The 22,761-nt window shown below is 36.8% G+C and overlaps 1 protein-coding gene across 6 annotated transcripts in view; it reads right to left on the minus strand.

Moving 5' to 3' along the window:
* Positions 1-22,761, minus strand: part of CDK17 (cyclin dependent kinase 17) — a 99,810-nt gene that overhangs the window by 48,069 nt on the left and 28,980 nt on the right. For 4 of the 6 annotated variants that reach the window (XM_072865754.1, XM_072865736.1, XM_072865727.1 and 1 more), the window contains 2 exons: positions 11,473-11,621; positions 6,845-6,883 (listed from right to left, as the gene is read on the minus strand). In XM_072865754.1, the coding sequence (XP_072721855.1) occupies positions 6,845-6,883; positions 11,473-11,590 (157 nt within the window). In that variant the 5' untranslated portion in view covers positions 11,591-11,621. The remainder of the gene's footprint in view (positions 1-6,844; positions 6,884-11,472; positions 11,622-22,761) is intronic. The other 2 variants (XM_072865771.1, XM_072865762.1) reach the window with 1 other exon arrangement.

Below are 22,761 nucleotides of genomic sequence, written 5' to 3' on the forward strand. Positions count from 1 at the left end.
ACTCTCGCCTCAGCCATCCTGGCCACCCATACCCACCTCTATACATTCACAGTCGCTGAGGATTCCAGTACCATTAACCACACTGGAGTGTATGCACACATGTGCGCTATAGCTGCATTCACAGAGCACAGAGTTGGTAATTTCCCTTGTATGTTATGGCTTTTGTCTACTAATGCTAAAATTAATCTATCCCCATGAATGTGTACTGCATAAAAAAGGCCAGAGTTCATGAATACACCGAATGACTAAGTGGAGATTGAGTTTTATGTTCATTACCAACATGACAGTGTGATGAGCAGAGATGATAATTTAAAAAATTTGTTTTCCTCATGGCACTGGTAGATTTGCACATATTTTACAGTTTAAAACAAAATTCCTAAAATATCTTAACATATAAAAAGTTCAGCTCAATTATAAGGATAAACACAGATAAAATTAATAAGCAAACAGCAAATGTATATAAAAATGAAAGACAAATTGTTAATATATTAAGATCTAATTATCCAGAAATAACTTTTGCCATCATAGGCAACTATTACCTTCCTGCACTGTCATAAGTACTGTTCTAAATTACAGAGCCCATTATAAAATTTATTAACAATAAATTTAGGTCATGTAGTAGGACAAACATAACTACTGACAGACAATGAAACAAAGGCTACAAAACCTCTCAGATTACTAGTATACTTGTGGCTAAGAGAAGTATTAATAATACTTGATTACAAGTGTTTTTTAAAATCAAAGTACACATCAATTTACAAAAAGGAGGGATCATATGGCATTCTCTTTTTACTATGGTATAACATACAGACTTATGGTCTGGAAAAGTATTTTTGTATATACAGGTAAGTTTGCATTGTTGTATGCAAGAAACTTTTAAAGAAATGCTCACATGAATTCTGCAGTGTGCTGCCTCCTCCCTGCGACTGTGACAATAACAGCTAAGAGCTGGAACAAATATTGAAAATGATCAAGCAAACTCTTGCTGGAAATTAATTTAAAAGACTTTGTTTTTATTTTTGTGCATTTACAAAATACAAGATTTAAAGAAAGTGCTTTTGAAAAAAAGTATTTACACCCTTCCGACTGAAGATTCCTAAGTACTGCTTCCAAAGTTACAATTTCATTTCATTCACATAAATAATTCATTTTTTGGCAGGATTATTAATATGTTAAATCACTACATTTAAAAGGTAACGCTGCAATTTTTAAGGTGTGAATTTAGTGCAACTGCCTGGTCTTGTATAAGAGGAGTCAAAACTGTAAAAGTTAAATGCCTTTACTACATACATCTATAAACTGCTGCTTATAATTTTATCTCTGTGATTATAGGTTTGGTTTGTCTTTAAAAAAATGTTTCCCTATATAAAACTCACTAACATTCCTTATGTTAGTGTCACTGTACTTGGTAAATATAACTCAGTAACCACTCAAAGGCTTAGCTGACATGATGGAGGTGTTTCCGGTAGCACAGTAGGTATTTTCATGGTGTATTGGCTTAATATTCAGCTTCAGCCAAAATGAATGATAGAAATTAAGACAGGAGTAGAAAAACACCAGAAAATCACTATGCCACTATGCCAGTGTATGGATCTACTGCATTTTGACAACCATGCACAGTTCTCGTCTTCCTCTCTCAAACAGATTAAAACTGCAGAAGGTATGATACAACCCACAGACTTGTAGGAGGGCTGAAGAGGGCACCTAGGAACTAGCTGCATCCATCAGCTCCTCCAGCACAAGAGTGAGGGTCACTGAAAAAGCCAGCCGTGGCAGGTTGCATATGGCGCACGGAAGCGGTTCTTCACACTGTGCAGTCTGTGGAAACTCCTCACCACAGGATGTTACGACTGTGAGAAGCTTACAAGACTCAAGGGGAGACTGAACAAGAAATCTGCTCAGGGTTACTAACTGCACAGAGACTTGCCTAGTTCAGGAAGTCTCTGAACTAGAAACTGGCAGAGTACTCTGGGGAAATGCTGTTATATTTTGGGCTCTAATCTTAGACTTGCCCTTAATTGTCATCCTCAGAGACTGGAGAACAGCCAGGCAGATCTCCAGCCATCCTTACGGCACAAGACTTCTGCTCGTGTTGGCTCCTGCTGGCACAACCATTCCAGTGAGGGCCTTGTTAATTATTTATCTCCAGCTCTCTTCCCTCACTCTGCTCTATAATCTGTAATTCCAAACAGGTAACATTTGTAAATATGGAAAGTGAGCTGAAAGAGAGACTTCTCAGTGGTTCTTTCATAATTGTATTTGGTCAGTTGTTGTTACAGTATCTTCTTATTTCGGCTACAAAACACTTCATCTTTCACTCATCTTTCAAGGAATGTCAACTCAATTCTTAAATTTCTTGTGAAACCTACTAAGCTATCATGCAAATCTAGTCTTTAAATGTCAAAAAAGTTAACAGAAACATTCTGAATTACAATATTTAGAAATATTATACTTGCATACAGGATGAACACATGGTTTTCTTTTCAACTCCCCATGACACTTCTTGAAATATGAATGTGTCCTGCTTTTTTTATTTTTACATATATATATACACACACACACAAACACACACACATATATATGCACACTTTTTTTTTTAATGCCACATTTATGTTACCTTTTAAGTGTGCATCTCCAGCAAGGTTTAAAATTGGGCAATGCATGGTGACTGCACTGTTGTATTACTTGATTTTCAAGTTTGGCAAATGCTGAGCTGCTCGTTTATTTCATTTGGATCATTTTCTTGTATTTCTTGCATCCTATCACTCAAACTTCCATTATTACTGGCATAATGCAAAATAACTACAACAGCACCATTCAAAGAAAATACTGTTTAAAATACAACCAGCCTGGCTTACTAATGTTGTAAGAGCTGCTAGACCATGTTGCTGATCTGTTTTAGAACATACACATATATTTTAAGAAAATACAGTACCCAGTAAGGTACCACTGCTTTGCTAAGTTTGAAATAATGCCAACACCAATGCTAACAAACATACAAGAACAGAAAATAACTCAAATGAGCCGCTGAAATCTTTCAATTGTGAAGTGACAGAAATTTATGCTTGAACATAAGTGGAACTGATCTTTTTATTTCATGATTATGAGAACTGCCAGAGTCGAGTAGAACAATAGTGTATATAACCAAGAAGCTTGTCCAAGAAATTAGTTAAAACCAACTATTTTATGAGGTTATAAAGATGTCTCCTCTTTTTCCTTTAACTGCAATTTAAATTAACCACAAACCCTGACCTGAAATTACTCCCAAGTTAAGCAATTTTGCAATAAAACCCCAATGTTTCTTTTCCTTATCCATCTATCTTAAAGAGCCACACTACCACTTTCTTTCCTGTGCTGGATTTACTTAACTGGATTTACTTAATCTGAGTTCCAGAGAGCCTGCAGAATTGCCTGGCATTTCTATGCAAGGCCTCAGCAACTGACATGCTGTCACATATCAGTCTGCTGGTGGATTAAAGAAAGAAATAAAGTGTTTTCATTAGGAATGTAAATGCATTTTAAAATACATTTTATGAATATCTAATACTACATATTCAACTACCTCTTTTTCTTTTTTTATGTCCCATGAGTATCTCTATTATGTGACAGAAAGACTAAGCTGGCTTTCAGATTTCACTGCCTAAATTTTGGAATGATATTTGCTTCAGCTAGGTTTAATAAAGAATCAAAATCACCTGTCATACATGGTGACATTTTCCCTTAAATCAAGCATATCTGATAGAGCTGAATAAGTTCTGCAAGAAAATGTATTATTCAGTAACCACTATCCATTCTGGACATGGAAACCACATAAATACATAAATATATATTTTCAATTTCATACAAATAAAGTACACAAGAGGAGTTTTTTCTAATCAAAATAAGACAGATATCGGATACCTAGCATTTATGATCTCTGATTTGGGTATATAATGGGGATTGAACCCAGGCATGCTCCATATTCTCAGTAAGGCTGAACTTTTTTACGACAGCAAGCCTGCCACAATTCACTGCTGCTACTGCTGCTAAAAAGGTGGCTCAAGGTCCTCCCCCAGCAAAAAAGAAATGTAATTTTGATTTAGGTTTTTGAACTAGATCATTACAGAGCATGCAGAGTGTGGGTGCTGACAGAAGGATGGAGGCAGAACCTCACTCACCACTTTTAGCTGCAGCTTGACTTTGGATTGGCTCAACTATAACTAAACACCCTGAGGATTAGCTACTGGTTTTTATAGGACAGGACTCTACGCAGTTTCTTTTCCACCCACCTTGACCTCACCCTTGCTCCAGAAAACTTCCAAGGTTGTTTTTTTTTTTTTCTTTCTTTTCCATTTTGATAGAGAATGGGGAAGTATCAAAAGTCTACATATGTGAAACTAAATATTCATTCTCTAAACAGCCCTGCATTCATGAGGCTTGCGATACATCATGATAACCTTTTAAAATTATTTGTATCGACTGTCTCAAATGCTACTGTCATATAGCTTAATCTTATTTTGGCATCATCTACTACACATTCATTTAACTAATCTGAGTGTATGCTCTATTAATGATTACTCAATTTTTACATGTCTATTGGCAATAAAGACTGATTTTTTTTTTTTTTGGACTTGCAATACAAAATATTTTTAACAAACTGCTTTCCTGAAGAAGCTGTTGTCAAGCAGCCCTTTATTTCTTCAGAAATCCTAGAATGTAAGCAGGTGAATTTCTGACATCTTAGAGCTGGTATGCTGCACTGTACAATATTTAATTACATTGCTGTAAGGCTGTCAGACCCACTCAGTAAAACTAGTTGATTGCAGGTGATGGCTCCCACAGAAGAAATATTTAAATAACCCGAAGCAGCTATACGTTTGCTATATCTGTACTCTCAGGGAGCTACATGAGGAACACTTTTAAAATACCGTATATTTATACATTATTTTATGGGGTTATTTCCTTGGACTCCATTACGTGATACCCAGGAAAACATTAAGTCACTCTAAAAATAGAGGAACCACTCAAACCCACTTAAAACTATATTTATTCATTAAATAGTAAGATGAAACCTCCGAACTATTGATTATTACAATATTAAAAATTTAGCAGAACCTCAAGGGATTCCCCTCATTGCTCAAAATTAATCCACTTGAGTGCAGCAGTCATGTCCGGAGCGAATGTTCTTGACTTGGAAGACACAAGGCAAAAAATACTGGTAGTACATTTGAAGAAATGTGCTGACAGAAACCTCAAGAAACTCCATTTCTCCCAGAAATTAAGTACCTCAATGATTAAAATGGCAATGTAATGTCCTGTAAACTTTTTTTTTTTAAATCTGGGACAGAAAGGACAGAAATTTTTCCAAGGAGTCTGTTTAAACTACAAAAACAAGAGACAATATACAAGGCAAAAAATGAAATCAAGACATCTAAAAACACTACAAAGAAACCTTTCAAAGTTGACCTAACATAAAGTAAGTTTTTGTCTTCAGTCTAGGTATTGAGATGAAGAAGATCACAATCAAATGAAAAAATATTCAAAGCCAAAAATCTGCCCTTGAGATTTATATATTTCATACAGTTTAAAAGATAATTCTCAAGACAGTACTTTTGGTCATCGGAACATGTATTGGAACATAAGGATGGTAGGTCGTGTACCTCCTATCATATATGCATGACACACCACCAGTTACTAATCTTTCTTTTAAAAAGCGTAACTCCACAAATCATCGCACTACACCAAATCCTTCAGAACACTGTTTCAGGTACAATCTAAATCAATGTGAGTCAGCACCGTAGCCAAGATATAAGTATCCCTGGCCTCCATCCTTGCCTCCCCAGACACAACTACCCTGTAGTTCCCAACACAAACATCTGTGAGGCCACACTGCCAACCAAATCAGGAAACAGAGGATCTGGCTCCTTTTTGTCCTACTTTCAGAAATAACTGTGTTGGCTAGTTACATCTATTTTACTTTTCTGTACTTAACAAGTCCATCTGAATGCCATTTGAGAACAAATCTCTACATATCCATCAATAAGCCTACGCCAGCAGAAATTTGGTGTATTTACAGAATCCACTTTCACATCTAAGCACGATGTTCTCCTGCCAAATCTGCGTTCTGCTTGTGAAGGAAAACACTTACAAGTGGACAATCCCCCCTCAAGACTACAGGTCTCTGCAGCATGCTTTCAGGCACCGAATTTTCATGCTCATTTCACTTTATAAGCAGTTCCACACAGGAATAGAGCCTCCAGGTTTTGTGGGAAGAAGCAAATTAAAACAGAAGGGAAGAAAGAACACTATGTTGTGCAGCATACGTGGGATGGAGAAGCCATACTGAACAGCAATAACAAAAACTGATGTATGCCACAGCACAGAAGGGTACATACAGACTATAATAAAAACATCATCAGTATGGTGTAAGGGACAGTACAAGGTTCAGTATTTAGCTGTGACAACTGGCAGTTATTTGCAGTAATCTGTAGCTCTAGAATGAGCTCTATCACTTCTGGGGATTTCTTCCCCCCACCCCCTGATATTTTTATATTGATACTTTCCTCCAGTATCAACAAATTGTACTGATTTATTACCAGTAAGTATTTCTGTGCTCATATTTTCAATTCAAGAACACCGTCTTGAAAATATGTTGCAACACACTGTTTTCCTTCCATACTTAAGGAATCACACATAGCAGATGGGAATTTCTCAGCTGTACTGAAGATGACATGAAATGACTACAACTACAAAGACATTTGGATGTTCTGAGACAGTATTGCAATGTGTCAATTTTTATAAACATTCATTCCTCTTATCAGAGTAGTAACTAGTCATTAAGGCCTTAAACCTAAAAAACACTTACGCACTTTACTGTAGCTGATCCTTCCATTATTACTCACACCTGTAAAATTACAAAAAAATTATGCAAGTGTTTGTGAGACTGGATCCTATGATCACATCACTGAGCTAAAACAGACCAAATGGAGATAAATATTATTCTAGAAATTCACAAAGCCATTTCTATCAGAACCTCACTTGTTTTGGTTTAGTATTTATGTGTGTATATATCTATATATAAAAATAAAAACTGGCAATATAGAATGGCTTTCCAAGTTATGTATATATTAATGCAAGAGCTGTAGACTTATTTTTGAACATATCTTGCAATTATTCTTAAAAGCATGCTTGGAGCTTGTGATAATGCATTTTATAATATTAGACAATACAGTCACATTTTTCGCTTTCATTAGAGAGCATATTCATATGTATTTAAAGTATTTGCATAAATTTTATAGTTAATTGGGCTTTAAATATGCATGATTTGGATGTTACTTCTAGCCAAAATTCATTAGTATGTCACTGGCAAGGAAAATTTTCAGGAGCAAATTTAGTTGTCAACTGCTACAAATTACCATTTAGTATTTTTAATATTAATCTGAATACATATATTAAGGTAGAACCTAGAATTAAAAAAGCAAGCTGGCACATTGTTAGTGTGCTTGAATCAAGACAGAATGAAAAAGAAACAACAAATCCAACTAACTGGTTTTATATGTTGAAACAGAGACCATGAAAAGCTTCTGTACTTAGATAAAAGAACAGCCCAAAGTACACCTTCATACAGTCCACAGTTCATAAGGCTTCAGATGTATATTAGGCATTTCACTGGTCCCTCTATTTTTATGGTTTATGCATCTGATTTTGCGATGCTTCCTCACCCACATGCCAATTATGATGAACATAATTTGTAAGGCAGATTTACTTATATATAGGTTTCAGGTCACTAAATAATTTGATGATGTTCCAAAAAAACCCAAAACCAAAAGCAAAACTGGTGGTTAGTCTACATTCAGTGCAATAGCTGTGTGCTACTGCATCGAACAATATGGGTTGATCACTGCTAATCTCGTTTTGCTGCTGATGGATGAGTGCTGCATACTGAGATTGTACTGACACCACGCGATGAAGGGGGCTGTGTATGAAATGAGATTGCATACAAAAGGTTAGCTGATTCAGTGGTATCAATGCACTGCAAAGAAATTAAAAGTTACGTATCTATTTTTATGTCTGTGAACTGCAAATAGGACAATTTATTCTGCATTAGGAGTACTGTTCTTTAAAAGTAAATCTTCAAACAACCCACTCAAAGCTGGAGCTAACAATGAAGTGGGTCTCGACTGGGGCAACAGTTATTTGAAATCAGAGGCAATTGTTCTGGGAGAGGAAATATTTGCCAGGGGACTGAACAAGACAGGTTATTGCAAAACGGTGACCGCGAGGAAAGGTCCCTGGTACTACGTGCATGTGATCTACATCTGGAACTGTACTGCTGAACTGGAACTTTATTATAAAGATTTTACAGGACATGTTTGTGAAAATCAGATAGAGATGAGTGTGGATCCTAGGTCCTGTGGTTTTCTATGGACATAGCCTCTACAGCCTCTAAGGTCCAGTAACATAGCCGCTTTCCAGGAAGGACAAAAGCTAGCATGTATAAAATTATATCCTTGAGTGAACATGGCCATCAGAATGGAATGACAGGAGACAAGACGAGTGATTCGCTAGGAAGAAAAAAAATAAAATTGGACAACAATGGAAGAAAATTCTGCTGTAAAGGCGTTCAGGGTGTATCCTTGCCTTCTGGCATGCGAACAAGAGTTGCAATGCCCTTCAACTCTCATTTCTCAAGTTCATGATGTAATAACGGTTGAAAATAAACCACATATGAAGAATCACTTTCTGAAGATTGTTTGTACCCCTGACTTTGATTCTCTGTAGATCAAGATATTGGCTTGCCTTTGATTTACTAGACTGTGCTTTTTAAGTTCCTTTAAGAACAGATCCAAAGCCTGCAATCTGGGCACATTTGTGTTTCTCTGGTCCACAGGGTAAAGGAGCTGCTTATTCTTCTTAAAAGCAAAACTAGGGAGATGGTTACTCCTGCCTTCTGAAATTAGCACCATTGCGGTAAAAGATGCACTTTCAAGATCTTAATGCAGCTATGACTTGATAAACTATTCTTCAAGAGACAACATCCTCTCATGTGTCCCAGCTGGATATTTACAGTTAGTACAGGCTTCTTAACACTCTGATTTTATAAGATGCCAAGGCATACCTTTCTCATTTAAGCACTCCTCTGTAAGTAGTTTTTAAATTTAATGTCCACTGAAGGATTTTTTCCAGGCTATGTTCTCTACCGAACTTGTCTTTCACCAAAAGAGAGAACTCATTCCCTTACTATTTTTTCCAGCAATTGTTGTTGCCCAAACCCTGATTCCTACGGTCTATCTGAAAACTACTCCTTCCAAAATACCTTGATCTGTGGGAAAGTTAGAGCTTCCTTTAGAAAAGCAAGACTAGCTGGTGTAGCAAGCATTTTTTCATCCCTACTTTCGAAGAAAAGTAGGGTTGGAAAGGAAAAACAAAGGAAAACAAAAATCCACAAAGTAGTATCCTGTTCATCTCTGCAAGATCAAAGATAGGACAGATACTAATATCTGCATTCTAGAAGTATCAGAAAAAGGAAGCAAATGTCAGTAAAACTTTTTTCAGTGACATAAAATGATGAGTTAAAGATTACTCATAGCAACAGTACAGTTCATATTTATTATTCTTCCTCTTTCAAGAGGATCAACAACACTTCAGTGTATCCAAAGATACTCTACTAAGGCATTAACAACATTTTGCAGTTGTAAGCATAACATGTATTGTATCACACAATATCAGCATATAAGGTTCCTTTTGGCCAATGAAATAATGTGGAAAGCAAAATAAAAGGAGCGCTAAGAGCTAAATAATGAATTTGTAATTAGAAACATTTTCTTGAATTGTATTTTTAGCACTTTAAATATCTACTGAGAAGTTAAGTTCGTCAAAGTTTGGCGACAAGCATGCAGAAGACATCTAAGTATTGCTGTTTGAGATAATTCTCAGCTAAATATTACAAACTGCAAATAGATTCATACGTGGTTGAAGATGGAGTAAGCTCATGCTTCTGTAAACAAGTTACTGCATCCTCTGTCTCTTGAGCTGGCACCCAGAACATGGTCCAGTTTAAAGTAAAATCTTTTTATTCTTCCTGGATCCAGTTTTCAACGGAATCAATTCAGCAACCCAGTTCACTACATTCACTGATGCTGGTGACAATTTTTCATGCTCATTTCCCAGCATGAAAGTAATATTCTTAGCACTTATTTGCATAATGAAATCAATCTGTCAAAGTTATATACAGGTCTGAACAAAATATGCATCAGTAACAAAGGCTAATACAAGTGGGACAAGTGGGAAACCACGTGGGACAGCTGCTCAGTGTCTCAGTTAGTAGATACCAGTGCAAAAATACTACAATTATTGTTTCACAGTAGACCTGTTGTATCAACACATTAAAAGTTGTAATAAACTTCATTTTCCAAACTATCGGGCATGGCCCATGATGAAGACAGGACTATAGCAATGAATATACCAGGGATTAAGGGTAAAAATGAAAAATACAAATAGCTTTGTTTTGCCAAAGGTAAACTCAGCTTTCAAAAGCTTGGTATGCAACAGATCTTGGACGGGGTTTTAACAGTCTACAGGGCAAATTCCATTGCCTCTATTTCTGCTCAAATTTCCCAGCCCTGTCAGTTTTCAATGGGAAAATTCAGTATTTTCAGTATCATTTATTGGTGTGAAATGGGGGTGGGGGGGGGTGGGGGGGGTGGAATTCAGATCAGTTGATACTTCAGAAATCTTAGATGTCAGCAGAGCAAGAAATAACACTAATCAGCATAGAAGATGAAATATGACTTAAATGCTGCAGGCCAGGAAACAGAACAAAGCAACAAAATCTCTTCCAGTCATTATTACTGCAGATTGCATTTAAAAGTGGTATCATTAATGTGGACTTTATAGCAGCCAGCACATTTATGGGATCAGCCAAAGACTTGCATAAGAATCCACAGACAAGCTGGTTATCCTGAATGTTTCTAGTCACCTTCATATTCCTGAAGAGAAGTAGTATTCAGAGACATGAAGCGGTGACAGAATTCTCAGACTAGTGCACTGCATCACCAATGATAAGGTAAACAGTTTTAATTATAATACTTAAGCAACTACTATTAATCATATTAATGAATAATGATTTTGAGAAAAAATTGAATTTGAAGCCATATGAAGTTGATGTGAGACCGACTAAATTCATACAATAATGGGTTCGTTTACTGAAAGAGCATCTATGATCCTTGCTGCACACCACAATAAAATATCAATTTAGGTAGCTTTTGATAAACAGCTGTGTAACAGCTCAACATCAAAGCAAACCAAACCAATATGTGACAACATATCAACCTGTTAAAAGAACTAGGGTAGTCAAATGTAAGATAAATCAAAAGAACAGGTTAGTGAGGAAATTGATGCAATTGTGAAAACTGAAATAAAACCCTACAACACTCACTTGAGTGGGGCCTGATAAAATTCTTACATTTTCTGGAAAGTGAAAGATATGCTTACCATTATCTTTGCTGCTGTTTTCTTCAATTGTCATTTGTTCTGCTAGCTCAGACAGCGATTCATCAATGGTCTGGCTTCCACGCAAGGTTAAGGAAAGTCTCCTCTTAAACTTTTTCATTCTATCAATATTAAGTCTGGCTTAAGGAAGCCTGGAAAAAAAGATTAAAAAGCAAAAAGTGAGAAAAAATTAGTTAATCAGCAAACAAAATTTAATTACCCCACATAAAAATGCAGGAAGGCTCACAGAAAATTTAGTCGATATGAAAGTTATCCTTAAACCAATATCGTTAAAGCAAGATTACTCTACTGGATTGAAGAAGAATATCTTGAGAGGTAGGTGCCCACATATTTTTGCAGTTTTTATTTCTGTTAGGGAAAATGAGAATTTCTGTTTTAAAAAAACCAAAACAGCTAATTTGATCACTACTTTTAAAATCCAATAATAAAACAAACAGTCATCTGAAAACTTATTGAGTGCACACTCCGCCACCTCCTCTGCAGCCTCTTTCACCAAACCTGCTGAGGAGGAGGAGGCTGGAACCTTCTCTCTCTTTCAGCCTGTTTGTTTACGGATGAGAAGTGACTGAATTTCTCTATATTTTGCCCTTTTCACAAAAGGAGGAAGGGAACAACACTAAAAGCCTTAAACACAAAAGCAATTCTCAAACCCAATCCCACCTAGGGAAATAGATAGCCAGGGCCTGATAACGATGGCTAGAATGGACGTTTCTCTACAGTCAGGCAATAAGACTAAACTGGGAACAAAGCAGGAGGCACTTTCTCCATGGAAAGCAGTAAGCAAACAAGCAATAACAACAAAGGTCCAGGACGATAAACATGTTGCCTCAAGTCTAAGCTGGTAAGTGAACTTTGCGGTGTGCCATACGTTTGCCCTTCCATGACAAGAAGCACAATTCTGTCCTTCGTTACTCCATAAGGACAATTCACCCTAGATGTTATTTCACAATAACTTGTTCATCTGCTCATAGCCCCCAAGAGTCACAGAGGCAGTGTTAAACACAACCACAGCATACTTTTAAGTCTGAGCTGCTCATGTATTTTTTTCCTGCATCAGCCTCTCTGCACTCCAAAACGCATAATTCGCATACCAAAAAAAAAAAAAAAAATCACATTTTCCTCCATGTCCTCCTTTAAATAGAGAAATGCAAGAAGTAGCATGCTAAAGATCTGCATTTAATAACAAATTGTGAATATGATTACTTTTATATTGAAATCATCCCTTTAAGTATACACATTTCAACTGCGTAGCTTACTCTTTGTTTAGATGCCACATAATAAAAAGGAGAACAAATCAGTGGAACAAGCTGGCAGTGTCTGTTGGTGGTAGGAGAACACATACATAGACTAGACCATCACAAGACTAGATTACACAGTAACACATAAGGATGGATAAAAGCAGACCTTTGGGATTTGAGCCCCAAAGTCTGAGATGAACAGTACAATCACTGGCAAAGCAGCAGCTGCATCCAAGAGAAAAGAGGTGGATTACAAAACAGGGTAACGTCTTAGACAACGACAGCTACTATAAGCAGAAATAGTCAGGCACCAGATATGTAGGAAATAAAAATAACTGCTGGAGATGCAGTTAAGCCAGCAATTTCTAAACTGCCCTTTTAATGCGTTGTTGTATGTGCAGTAAAGCCACACCTTAGTATGAATAATTTTGCGCTCTCTCACTCAAAAGCAGGATATTCTTATTGTTAAGAAAATGCATTCAAAGAATGTTCCAAGGGGAATGTTTACTTTTCGTGCTCAGGACCTGCTTTAAAGACCTTACTTGAAACCACTTTATTTCTGCATTTATTTTAACTTTTCCAAAACAATGGCCTACGTATCTCTCAAAACCCTAGTTTTAAAAAAAAAAACTGGAAGGACACATCCTTTCTATATGGTTTTACTCAATTCTCCTATAGTGTTCTCTGAAACCTGCATCCTCCTACGTGTATTATTCTCAAAAAGGATACGTGCAATTTTTAGCTATGTAATGCCCTAAAGCTACCTGACAGCACAACAATTTCTTTCCAATTTTCCACTTGGGCAGTAACTGAAAAAACAGATGCCTTTATATGGAAACAGGCTGTTCCTGGCTTTTGATCTTGCAAATATTTAAGCCCACATCACTTTTTAATCAAAAAGGAGGTCTACTGCTGAAGAATATTACATATAAATTAACAGACACATGGATTAGAAAATCTGAGACACATTCTAGATCTCAAGCTAATATAAAAGCAAATATTTTGTTAACTAGACTTAAAAAATTTCTCCTGTTAAAGGAGGGTTTCATGGAGTGCTGAAGCACCATTTTTACTAAGATTCTGAATGAAATTCAGGGTTTGATTTTGAAAGAATTTAACAATAAAAAGGAATCAGGAGTGGGAATCCATGTGTGAGTGAACGCTTCCTTCTATTGAAATGTAATTCAGTTTTTTTAAAGGACAAGATGCTCACTGATATGAAACCAAATTATCCTCCCTTAAAGCATCAGTATTCTTGCTAATTCAGATATGTAAAGGATGCATATATTAAAAAAAAAAAAAAAAGAAAAGAAAGGGAAAAAAAGGAGGAGTGACCAGTATCTAGTACTTGGAAATGTCCTATCTTTTTTACTTCTTTATTCTCACTTCTGGCCAAAGTTGCAGAACCTGCTAAATCTTGGTAGTTTGAGACAAGATCTCAGTGAACAGAGCTTTGAAAATATGATCTATACAATCCTAAACTAGCATTGGTTCTCTAAATGACAGCAATTTCACAGAACAGTCAATTTTAATTCATTTTAACAAAACTGAAGGGAATGTCTCTGATATTCATTTTCACCAATTCATAACAGATGCATACTTCTTTTCTCCATTTAACAGCAAATCTAATTTAAATCCAAAATGGAGTTACTGGATTAGTAATATACATCTAGTGGCTATGATTAGATACAGTAAGACTCCTGATGTTCCCCCAAGTTCTTAACAATTGTGAGAAGAATAGGCTGTTATTTTTATTTTTGAGTTTTAGAACAGAGCCCAGGGCTTGACTATTCTATTCTGTAAATTCATTTACTCTGAATAAGTCATATTCTGAATAAGTCAAATTAAATATTTTAGATGTCGCAGCAGATAGATGCATACACTTGAATGCAACTAATGCAAATTCTGATCTTCTGCAGACAGAATGAGGACAGGCAATCTGATACAACCCAGAAAAGCTGGCAGAGACATACTTGTTCAATCCTTATACTGATATGAAATGAAGGAAGCAACAATGTATTAAAGGAACTGCTGCTTCTTACAAACAATCTCCAGTCTACCCCTGAAAAGTTGGTATTTTTGTCTTTAAAAGCAACACAAGTTAATCCTTGAAAACTATGCTAAAATTTACCTTTCATACACATTTTTCTCCTTAAAGCCTGCAGAAAAAGTATTTTCCAACATTCATCGTCATTAACTTAGTTTGCCTCAGTAGTCTTAAACTCCTGCTTTGCTCTCAATGTCATTTAAAAGCAATCTCTGTAATACAGTTCTGAAAATAAACTCCACAGTTTTGAAATCATGCAGGTAAAATCAGATTTAAACAAGTGGGTTCTGGCTCCCTTTCTCTATATCAGACCAATCCTTCCCACAATGCCTGTAGTAGAGAACTTCTCATTTAGCAAACACAGATGTCCACAACACCCTGGCTACAGAGCAGACAGACATTAAAGCATTTTGGTTCCAAAGTAATAACTCAACTAAATTCTGCACTCATCTATTCACCAAAAATTAGAGGCCTTATAATGCTGATGGCTACAATTCTCAAAAAAACTCACCAATCCCTTCAAGCTCCCAGCCCCTTGGTACCTTGAAAGTGAAAAAGGGAATGCATAAGGTCTTTATACACAATTAACATATGCTCTGTGCTTAATACTTGTAAGTTTCAACATATTCAGCTAAAATTTTCAAAAGCAATGAAGTTATTTAATAGTTTTAATTTTAGCCAGTTTATTTCAGGAGGGTCACAAATACCAAAAGCTCACTAAGATTTTGCTGATACAAAGACCTTTGAAGTCAAAGGGAACCTGTCCTTCAACTTCAATAAGCTTTGGATCAGACTAAGTGCTGACTCTTCTGTTTCCAGAAGTTATATTGCATTAAGATGCATCTATGTAGAGATTAAGCATTTTAAAATTACTTTTCCACTTAGATACACACTGAAGTTGCTATTTGACTGTTTTTACAAGCTGCTTTACAAAGCTGTAGGTGTTTTCCAAACATCTAAAGGCAGTTCTTGTTCTGAAAAAATCATCTGAAGACGACAGCTAAAGCAGCAGGAAAGGACAGGAACAGAAATCCTATGTAACAGCAGCGCGTGAACAACAGCGTGGACATAGCGTGGCCCTTAAGGATGGGTTAAACTAAAGCCACAGGCACAAGGCATCGAAGAAAGCAGGTACCAGCACTCCACGTGAACTCCTAGGACAGGAGGAGGCACAGACACATGTGGGACACTTCACCTGATTTCACAAAATCACTACAACCAAATATGTACATTTACACAGCAGTGGGTCAGACTGTGTAAAGATGGTTAAACAAATTGCAAAAAGGTATACTGTGGCAGAGTTTTGAAGAGAGCTGAAGATTCTGTCAAAAGACTTACATCTGTTTAGGATCTAAGATGGAAAACCAAGTAAAGTATTATTGACTGAAGAATAAAAACAGTCCACACAGCTAGAAACAAGAATAACAAGAATCATTAGATTCTCTCTCAATATGACCCTCAGCATTACGGTTGTTAATGATACTCAAAATCCATGGTGTCATTCACTGTATTATTCAAATCTGAATAGATAATCATTTAATCTTTGACTAGTATTTTAATTACACTAGTTATAGGTCTGTTAAATATTTTCAAGCACATAATAAACCATGCATCATTCATTTGTTTAGCTGCATTAATAATTTTAGATGCATCTAACTTAAGAATAAGTATTTCTGAAGGTGATAATCCAGGCTTGTGTCAGAAAGAGAGGTCTGAAAAGCTTAGAGTACTGCAAACAATATTAATTAAAAACAGAAACAGGAAACACCTGTCAAGGATATTGTCCCTTTGAACTAAAAAGAAAACCAGCTTTCCATAGTGTTTATATTTATTAAACTGTTCTCAATCTACCTGAATTTAAAAAAAGAAAAAAGCTATTGATCACATAAGCATGTTGCACAGCAAATACAGAGCAAACTATTAATTACACTAATGAGAAATATATGGATAATTTACCTAAGATCATAAACCACCAGTCTGAGCACTCATAAAATTAACATCTAATACAGACGTACTTCCTTACAGTCACAATTCTACTCTACAAGAATGGATTATAAATATGGCATCTTACTCATTACGTCTGTCCTTTGTATTTGTTTCCACTCACATTTGTTCACCTCGGTGAAAAAAATTTCTACCGCATTTTTCCACTTTTCTTTAGAAACAACATGACTCTGCCCAACTAGACTCTCTTGTCAGGAACAGAACTACTTAAAAAGGTATTATCTTTTATGCTGTATTAGGTCAAAGAACTGACACTGCACAGATATAAGCGACATCTGACAAACAAGGCCTTTGTTACTAATGAAAGAAAAATAATTATGAAGTATCACAGCCCAGTAAAAAACTGACCTTCCAGTAAAAAAAAGGGCAAAAGGATACTCATAGCCTTTTCCTTATGAATAAAACAACATTTAATATGAAATTAAACTTTTGAGGTGAAGCCCCTTTTTACATCTTTAGAGAATCGCAGCCAAACAGTTACTGAAAACTGGAGGTAGAAAGGTATTCACAAAGGTTAACTTCTTATCTGAGGCTAGTTTTCCTAGTTAATATAGGCAAACAGGCTCTTCCCAAACTGAATAAGAGCATCTATATTCAGCTCCTGATCTCAGTTATCAACTGGAAGAACCTCTGCGAACAGAGGAAATATATGGAAATTAGCCTGTTCTAATTTAATTTAGATTGTGAATACTTTTCCTTATCTTCACCCCCCCCAATCCTTTTGCCTTTAAAGAGTAATGAAGGACAGAAATCAAAATAAGTTTTTTTCAAAAATAATCCTTTAAGTTAAAAAATGTATTGATCATTACTACAGGCATATTTAACTATACCAGTAGTAGAGAATTTAAAAGAAAGAAAAACGCCAAATCTGCCAAAACGGTCAAAACTTGCAGTCCTTTTTTCATATCCTATGCGTATCTTCTTTCTCTAGGACCCAAGTTTTACTTAGGTAATCACAGCAAGTTTACATTCTTTAAAATGTACACATGTATTCTCCCCCATATAGATACAAACAATATCAAATAGCAAAATCAATAGAGACATTCCATTTGATAGAGAGAATAACAGAATCATAGATCTATTTGATAGATGTCCCTAAATGAGATAGATTGTGCTGATGAATAGCTCCACAATAATTATCAAAGGTTCTGTTCTCTCAACAGCCAAGTGAAAAAACACAGTATGAGTCTGGTTAAATTGGCTGACATTTAAGCCAACAAAATGAGCTGACTAGCAAAGCTTCTTGCAATGCTGTCAGACCCATAAACTGAAAGTCTTTTTTTTCTTGAAGGGGAAGGCAAAACCAGAAGGTTACATGAATGTAGCATGTATACTACCAATGAGCCATGGAACTTTCCATCTCAAAAGATACAATGAGCACTAGAAACCAAAAGCAGTGTCTGTACTTTTACCAGCTTTGATTAATAAGCATAAAGCCTTAATATAGCTTTCAGAAGGGAAAAAAAAAAATCTTAAAAAAAAAAAGCTTGCTGATCCCTAATACTGATATTATTTTAGTGACAGATTTACAATGTTGCAGTCATCACTTCTGGGACCATCTTCCTAATTCTTGGAAATGAGCCAGTCTTTGGAAGAAAATCGAGCAGAAAACCTTTTCCAGGCTCAAGAAGACAATGTTAGTTCTAAGACTGAAAAGCATCTACAATCTTTTGAGAGCCTGAGCAATTTTTGTCAATAAAAGGTGTGGACTTTCAAAAACTAAAGGCTTGCTTTTTTTTTTTCCCCATCACGATTCAGGCACCGAATCAAAGAATCTCATACTGAAGAACCTTCTCTCAACCTCTAGTAGCTCTCAGCCCAGCACCACCTGTCCTGTAAGCATCTGAACTTCCACGACCAGAGTCTTCAACATTTGCTTCTTGTTGTGCTCACAAAAAAGTTACATTTACAACCCAAGACCTAAGGCAATGAAAAGCTTTCAACTTATTTCTATATTCTTGAATCAAGCACCAAGAGATGCAACAAATACACCACAGCAATATAAAACAGGATAAAAACAAAAGACACTCCTGATTTGGATAAATAAAGAACAGTGGTACAAGTTTCTAAACAAAATAAAAAAAGGTTTTGGCCTTTTTCTCTTAAAACAGAAATTAATAACACTGGGGAAGCTGTTGAGGAAACTTTATCATGGCCTGCCTGGAAATTAACCACCAAGTGAGAGCTATAACAGAGCTCATCCCAGGAAAAAAGCTTTGCAATTATTAAAACTAAAGACAAAACAAAGACCATAAAAAAAAAATTCTATGGTTAACTGGTACAATTGCTGTAAATTTACAGCTCACAATTTTTCCTCCAGATTTCAAATTTTTGGGTTCACTACTTGTTGAACCCCAATACACATTCTGTACAGTGTGAACACAAAAAAACCCCACCAAACAACCCAGAGAGAAAGGCCTTACATTAAAACCTACAAGGCAAAAGTAAAACCAAACCCTTCCATAATTATTGTATGCATACATGTCTGTGCATATGAGTAATAGCAAAGAGTCAGGAATGGTTTAAAAACAGACAGCTTTGGATGCATTCCTCTTACACTTCTATGTGCGTGCAGAAGACAAAAAAAAAGGCAAGAGAAACAAAGCTGTTTCACAGTAATTGAGGGGTTTGTTTTGTTGGGTTTTTTTGGACGAAAGCACAACATAGCAACAGAGGGAGAATTTTCAATTAGCAAATAAGAGCCACCATAAGCAGCATGGTATAGATGACGTTCTACAGTACTGACAACATACATGCATATTTTTCCTATGAATACCAAACCACATTTAAAATCTGATGCGCTGAAAGCATTATATTGAGACACAAAACAAGACATGAAGAAAAGAGTCATATTATAAAACAGACTCTTTGGAGACTTTTTTAATGCATAAAATTTATCAGTCTCTTCTGTATTCTGTATTTTTCCTAGAGATTTCTGACAATAATAAGCTGTGGTACTATTACTATTTCTGAAATAACAGAGACGGAGTACCTTGGCTACAACTAAGAAAGTAACTACTGACAGAAACAACAGCCCAACCAAGTTTCTCATAGTCAGGCTGAGTACTTGTAATACCTCCACTGAGATATTTTCAAGACAATTCCAATGGGGCAATAAACAAACTCATTCTTGCAATAAACAATCTTTAAACTATGGTTTAAAATTTTGTTTGAATTAATGAACATCTTTTACCTAAACTTATAAATTGCTCTGATTTGGTATTTTTTTAAAAAAATCACAAATTATTGTCTTTTCTTCCCTTCTCCAATCCTGTAACTGGTACAACTTCAGAGATTCCTCACTAACAGATTATGTCCAAACAATAAGTCAATTACAATTTTTTCTGCTGTATTAATTTTTACATAGCAGTCAAGATGTCCCAGCATGGGACCAATTTGTTCTGTTACAACATTCAGACAAATGTTGCTACATCTGTCTGGAGTGTTCATGCTGCCATTTAATGGTCAACTGGATATGCACACATGGATTATTTCAGTATCCATTGCCAAGGACACTAAATACATAAGAAAGACACTACTCCTAATGCAAATTATTATCTAACTGACAACCTGGGAAAGAAAAAAGAGTTTTGGCATATGTTTGCCAAGCAGCTTCGCAAATAGTTATGCTGGCAGCAAAAAGGTGGTGGCAACATGCCCTATAAGGCAGAAAAGAAAGCATGAGCCTGCTTAAGCCAACTGAATACCTCCATGGAAGCAGAGCACTGATCACTAGTGCACATCAAATGCAAGGTTAAGACTGTCCTCACCGGGAGCAGTGCGATGTAACTGCTGTGTACCAGAAAAGTAGCCTGAAAAACTGCAGAGTTTTGCCTTAAGCTTATTTAGCCTAGCTAAACAAAAACTGAGATCTGAAATAAATGCAATCTGTGAACAAAATAAAGGGCAACAGCAAATGCTGTTAACGAAAGATGACAAAGGAAAAGAGGAACAAATGGATATGAAATAAAGTAAAAGGATTCAGCACAAGTGCCTTCATCCTCTGCAACAGGTTCATGCCATTACAATTCCCACTGCACAATAACCACATGCAGATTCTTCTTTTTCTGTCTCTATACTTCTCCTGCAGCAACATCCCAGTCCCAAATTAAGTCATCCTGCCAAGCCTCACAAAAGGTATTTTTCAGGGTACTTTCAAGGAGCAGGGAGGGAAGAAAAAAAAAACGGTACACCTTCATTTAAACATACAAAATAAGGCAACTGCCATGCATCAAGCTGTCACAACTGTCACTGTTGGCTCCAAAACAAGAACCCTAGATGGAGACTATCAGATTTGGAGACTGAAGATCTTTCTGTATCTCTGGGTGTTTCTTTTCTTTGCCTGTGCAGATAGTTCTTCCCTGTGTCTCTTTTACACACAATCTTACATATTGCTCTTCCTCCAGGTAATCGAGACTGTCCAGACAAGGGTTCCCAAATTCTGAAACTAAGCAGAACAACTAAATTACAAATATGTAATTTGGGCGACTCTGGTTAATCAGCTTGAGAGGCCGCTCCCCTCCCAGACTGATCAAACAGTCTAGCACATCAAAGGACACTACTCAAACTTTACATTACCTTCTCTTAGTACAACCAGTTCTCTACCTGAAGGTATCCAAACAAGTTTTCTGGACCTTGAACAGAGGTCAGTGGAAGATTAAGGAACAACAACAACAACAAAAAGGTTATACAGAATTGAATCACAGAATCATTTAGGCTGGAAAAGACCTTTAAGATCATCAAGTCCAACGATTAACCTAGCACTGCCAAGTCCACCACTATACCATGTCCCTAAGCACCACATCTACATGTCTTCTAAACACCTCCAGGGATGGTGACTCAACCACTTCCCTGGGCAGCCTGTTCCAGTGCCTGATAACCCTTTCAGTGAAGAAATTTTTCCTAATATCCAATCTAAACCTGCCCTGGCACAACTTGAGGCCATTTCCTCTCGTCCTGTCACTTGTTACTTGGGAGAAGAGACTGACCCCCACCTCTCTACAACCTCCTTTCAGGTAGTTGCAGAGAGCGATAAGGTCTCCCCTCAGCCTCCTTTTCTCCAGACTAAACAACCCCAGTTCCCTCAGCCACTCCTCATAAGACTTGTGCTCTAGACCCTTCACCAGCTTCGTTGCCCTTCTTTGGATGCACTCCAGCACCTCAATGTCTTTCTTGTAGCGAGGGGCCCGAAACTGAACACAGTAGTCGAGATGCCTCACCAGTGCTGAGTACAGGGGGACAATCACTTCCCTAGTCCTGCTGGTCACACTATTCCTGATACAAGCCAGGATGCTATCGGCCTTCTTGTCCACCTGGGCACACTGCTGGCTCATATTCAGCTGGCTGTCGACCAACACGCCCAGGTCCTTTTCTGCGGGGCAGCTTCCCAGCCACTCTTCCCCAAGCCTGTAGCATTGCATGGGGTTGTTGTGACCAAAGTGCAGGACCCGGTACTTGGCCTTGTTGAACCTCATACAATTGGCCTCGGCCCACTGTAGACAGTAGGCCAGTTGTAGGCCATTGAGACAGTGACAAGATGTCAGCTAGACTCAGTGAAGAGGAGACAAATGGCAATCAATAGAAGTGGAAAAGTATGTAAGTAAATGACAGATCAGTAAGACAGCATTAGTATATAGGAAACCTGGGAAAGTAACAATTATTAATGTCAGTCAATAACATTAAACCAGACATGAATAATTAGTAAACAAAACCTGAAAGACAAATAGTCTCCGGAATTTAACAGAATTAAAAAAGGTAAAATAACTGTGACTAATGCCAGGCAAGCAACACTGATACTGTCAACAGAAGCATGCACAGACACACGGCAAAGCAGAATTTCTCTAGGATCCTGCAAGCTACAGCTTAAAGGCAGTGTAGGATAGCTGGATATTTTATTATGAAATCTCTGTAAAGAAGCTGCAAAAGGATCACACAGTATGCATAGCACTGTTCCCAAATACATAGTTGTGCTGGGCAGACCCA

The sequence above is a fragment of the Ciconia boyciana genome, chromosome 1, assembly GCF_034638445.1.
Source record: "Ciconia boyciana chromosome 1, ASM3463844v1, whole genome shotgun sequence".
Taxonomy (NCBI): Eukaryota; Metazoa; Chordata; class Aves; order Ciconiiformes; family Ciconiidae; genus Ciconia; species Ciconia boyciana.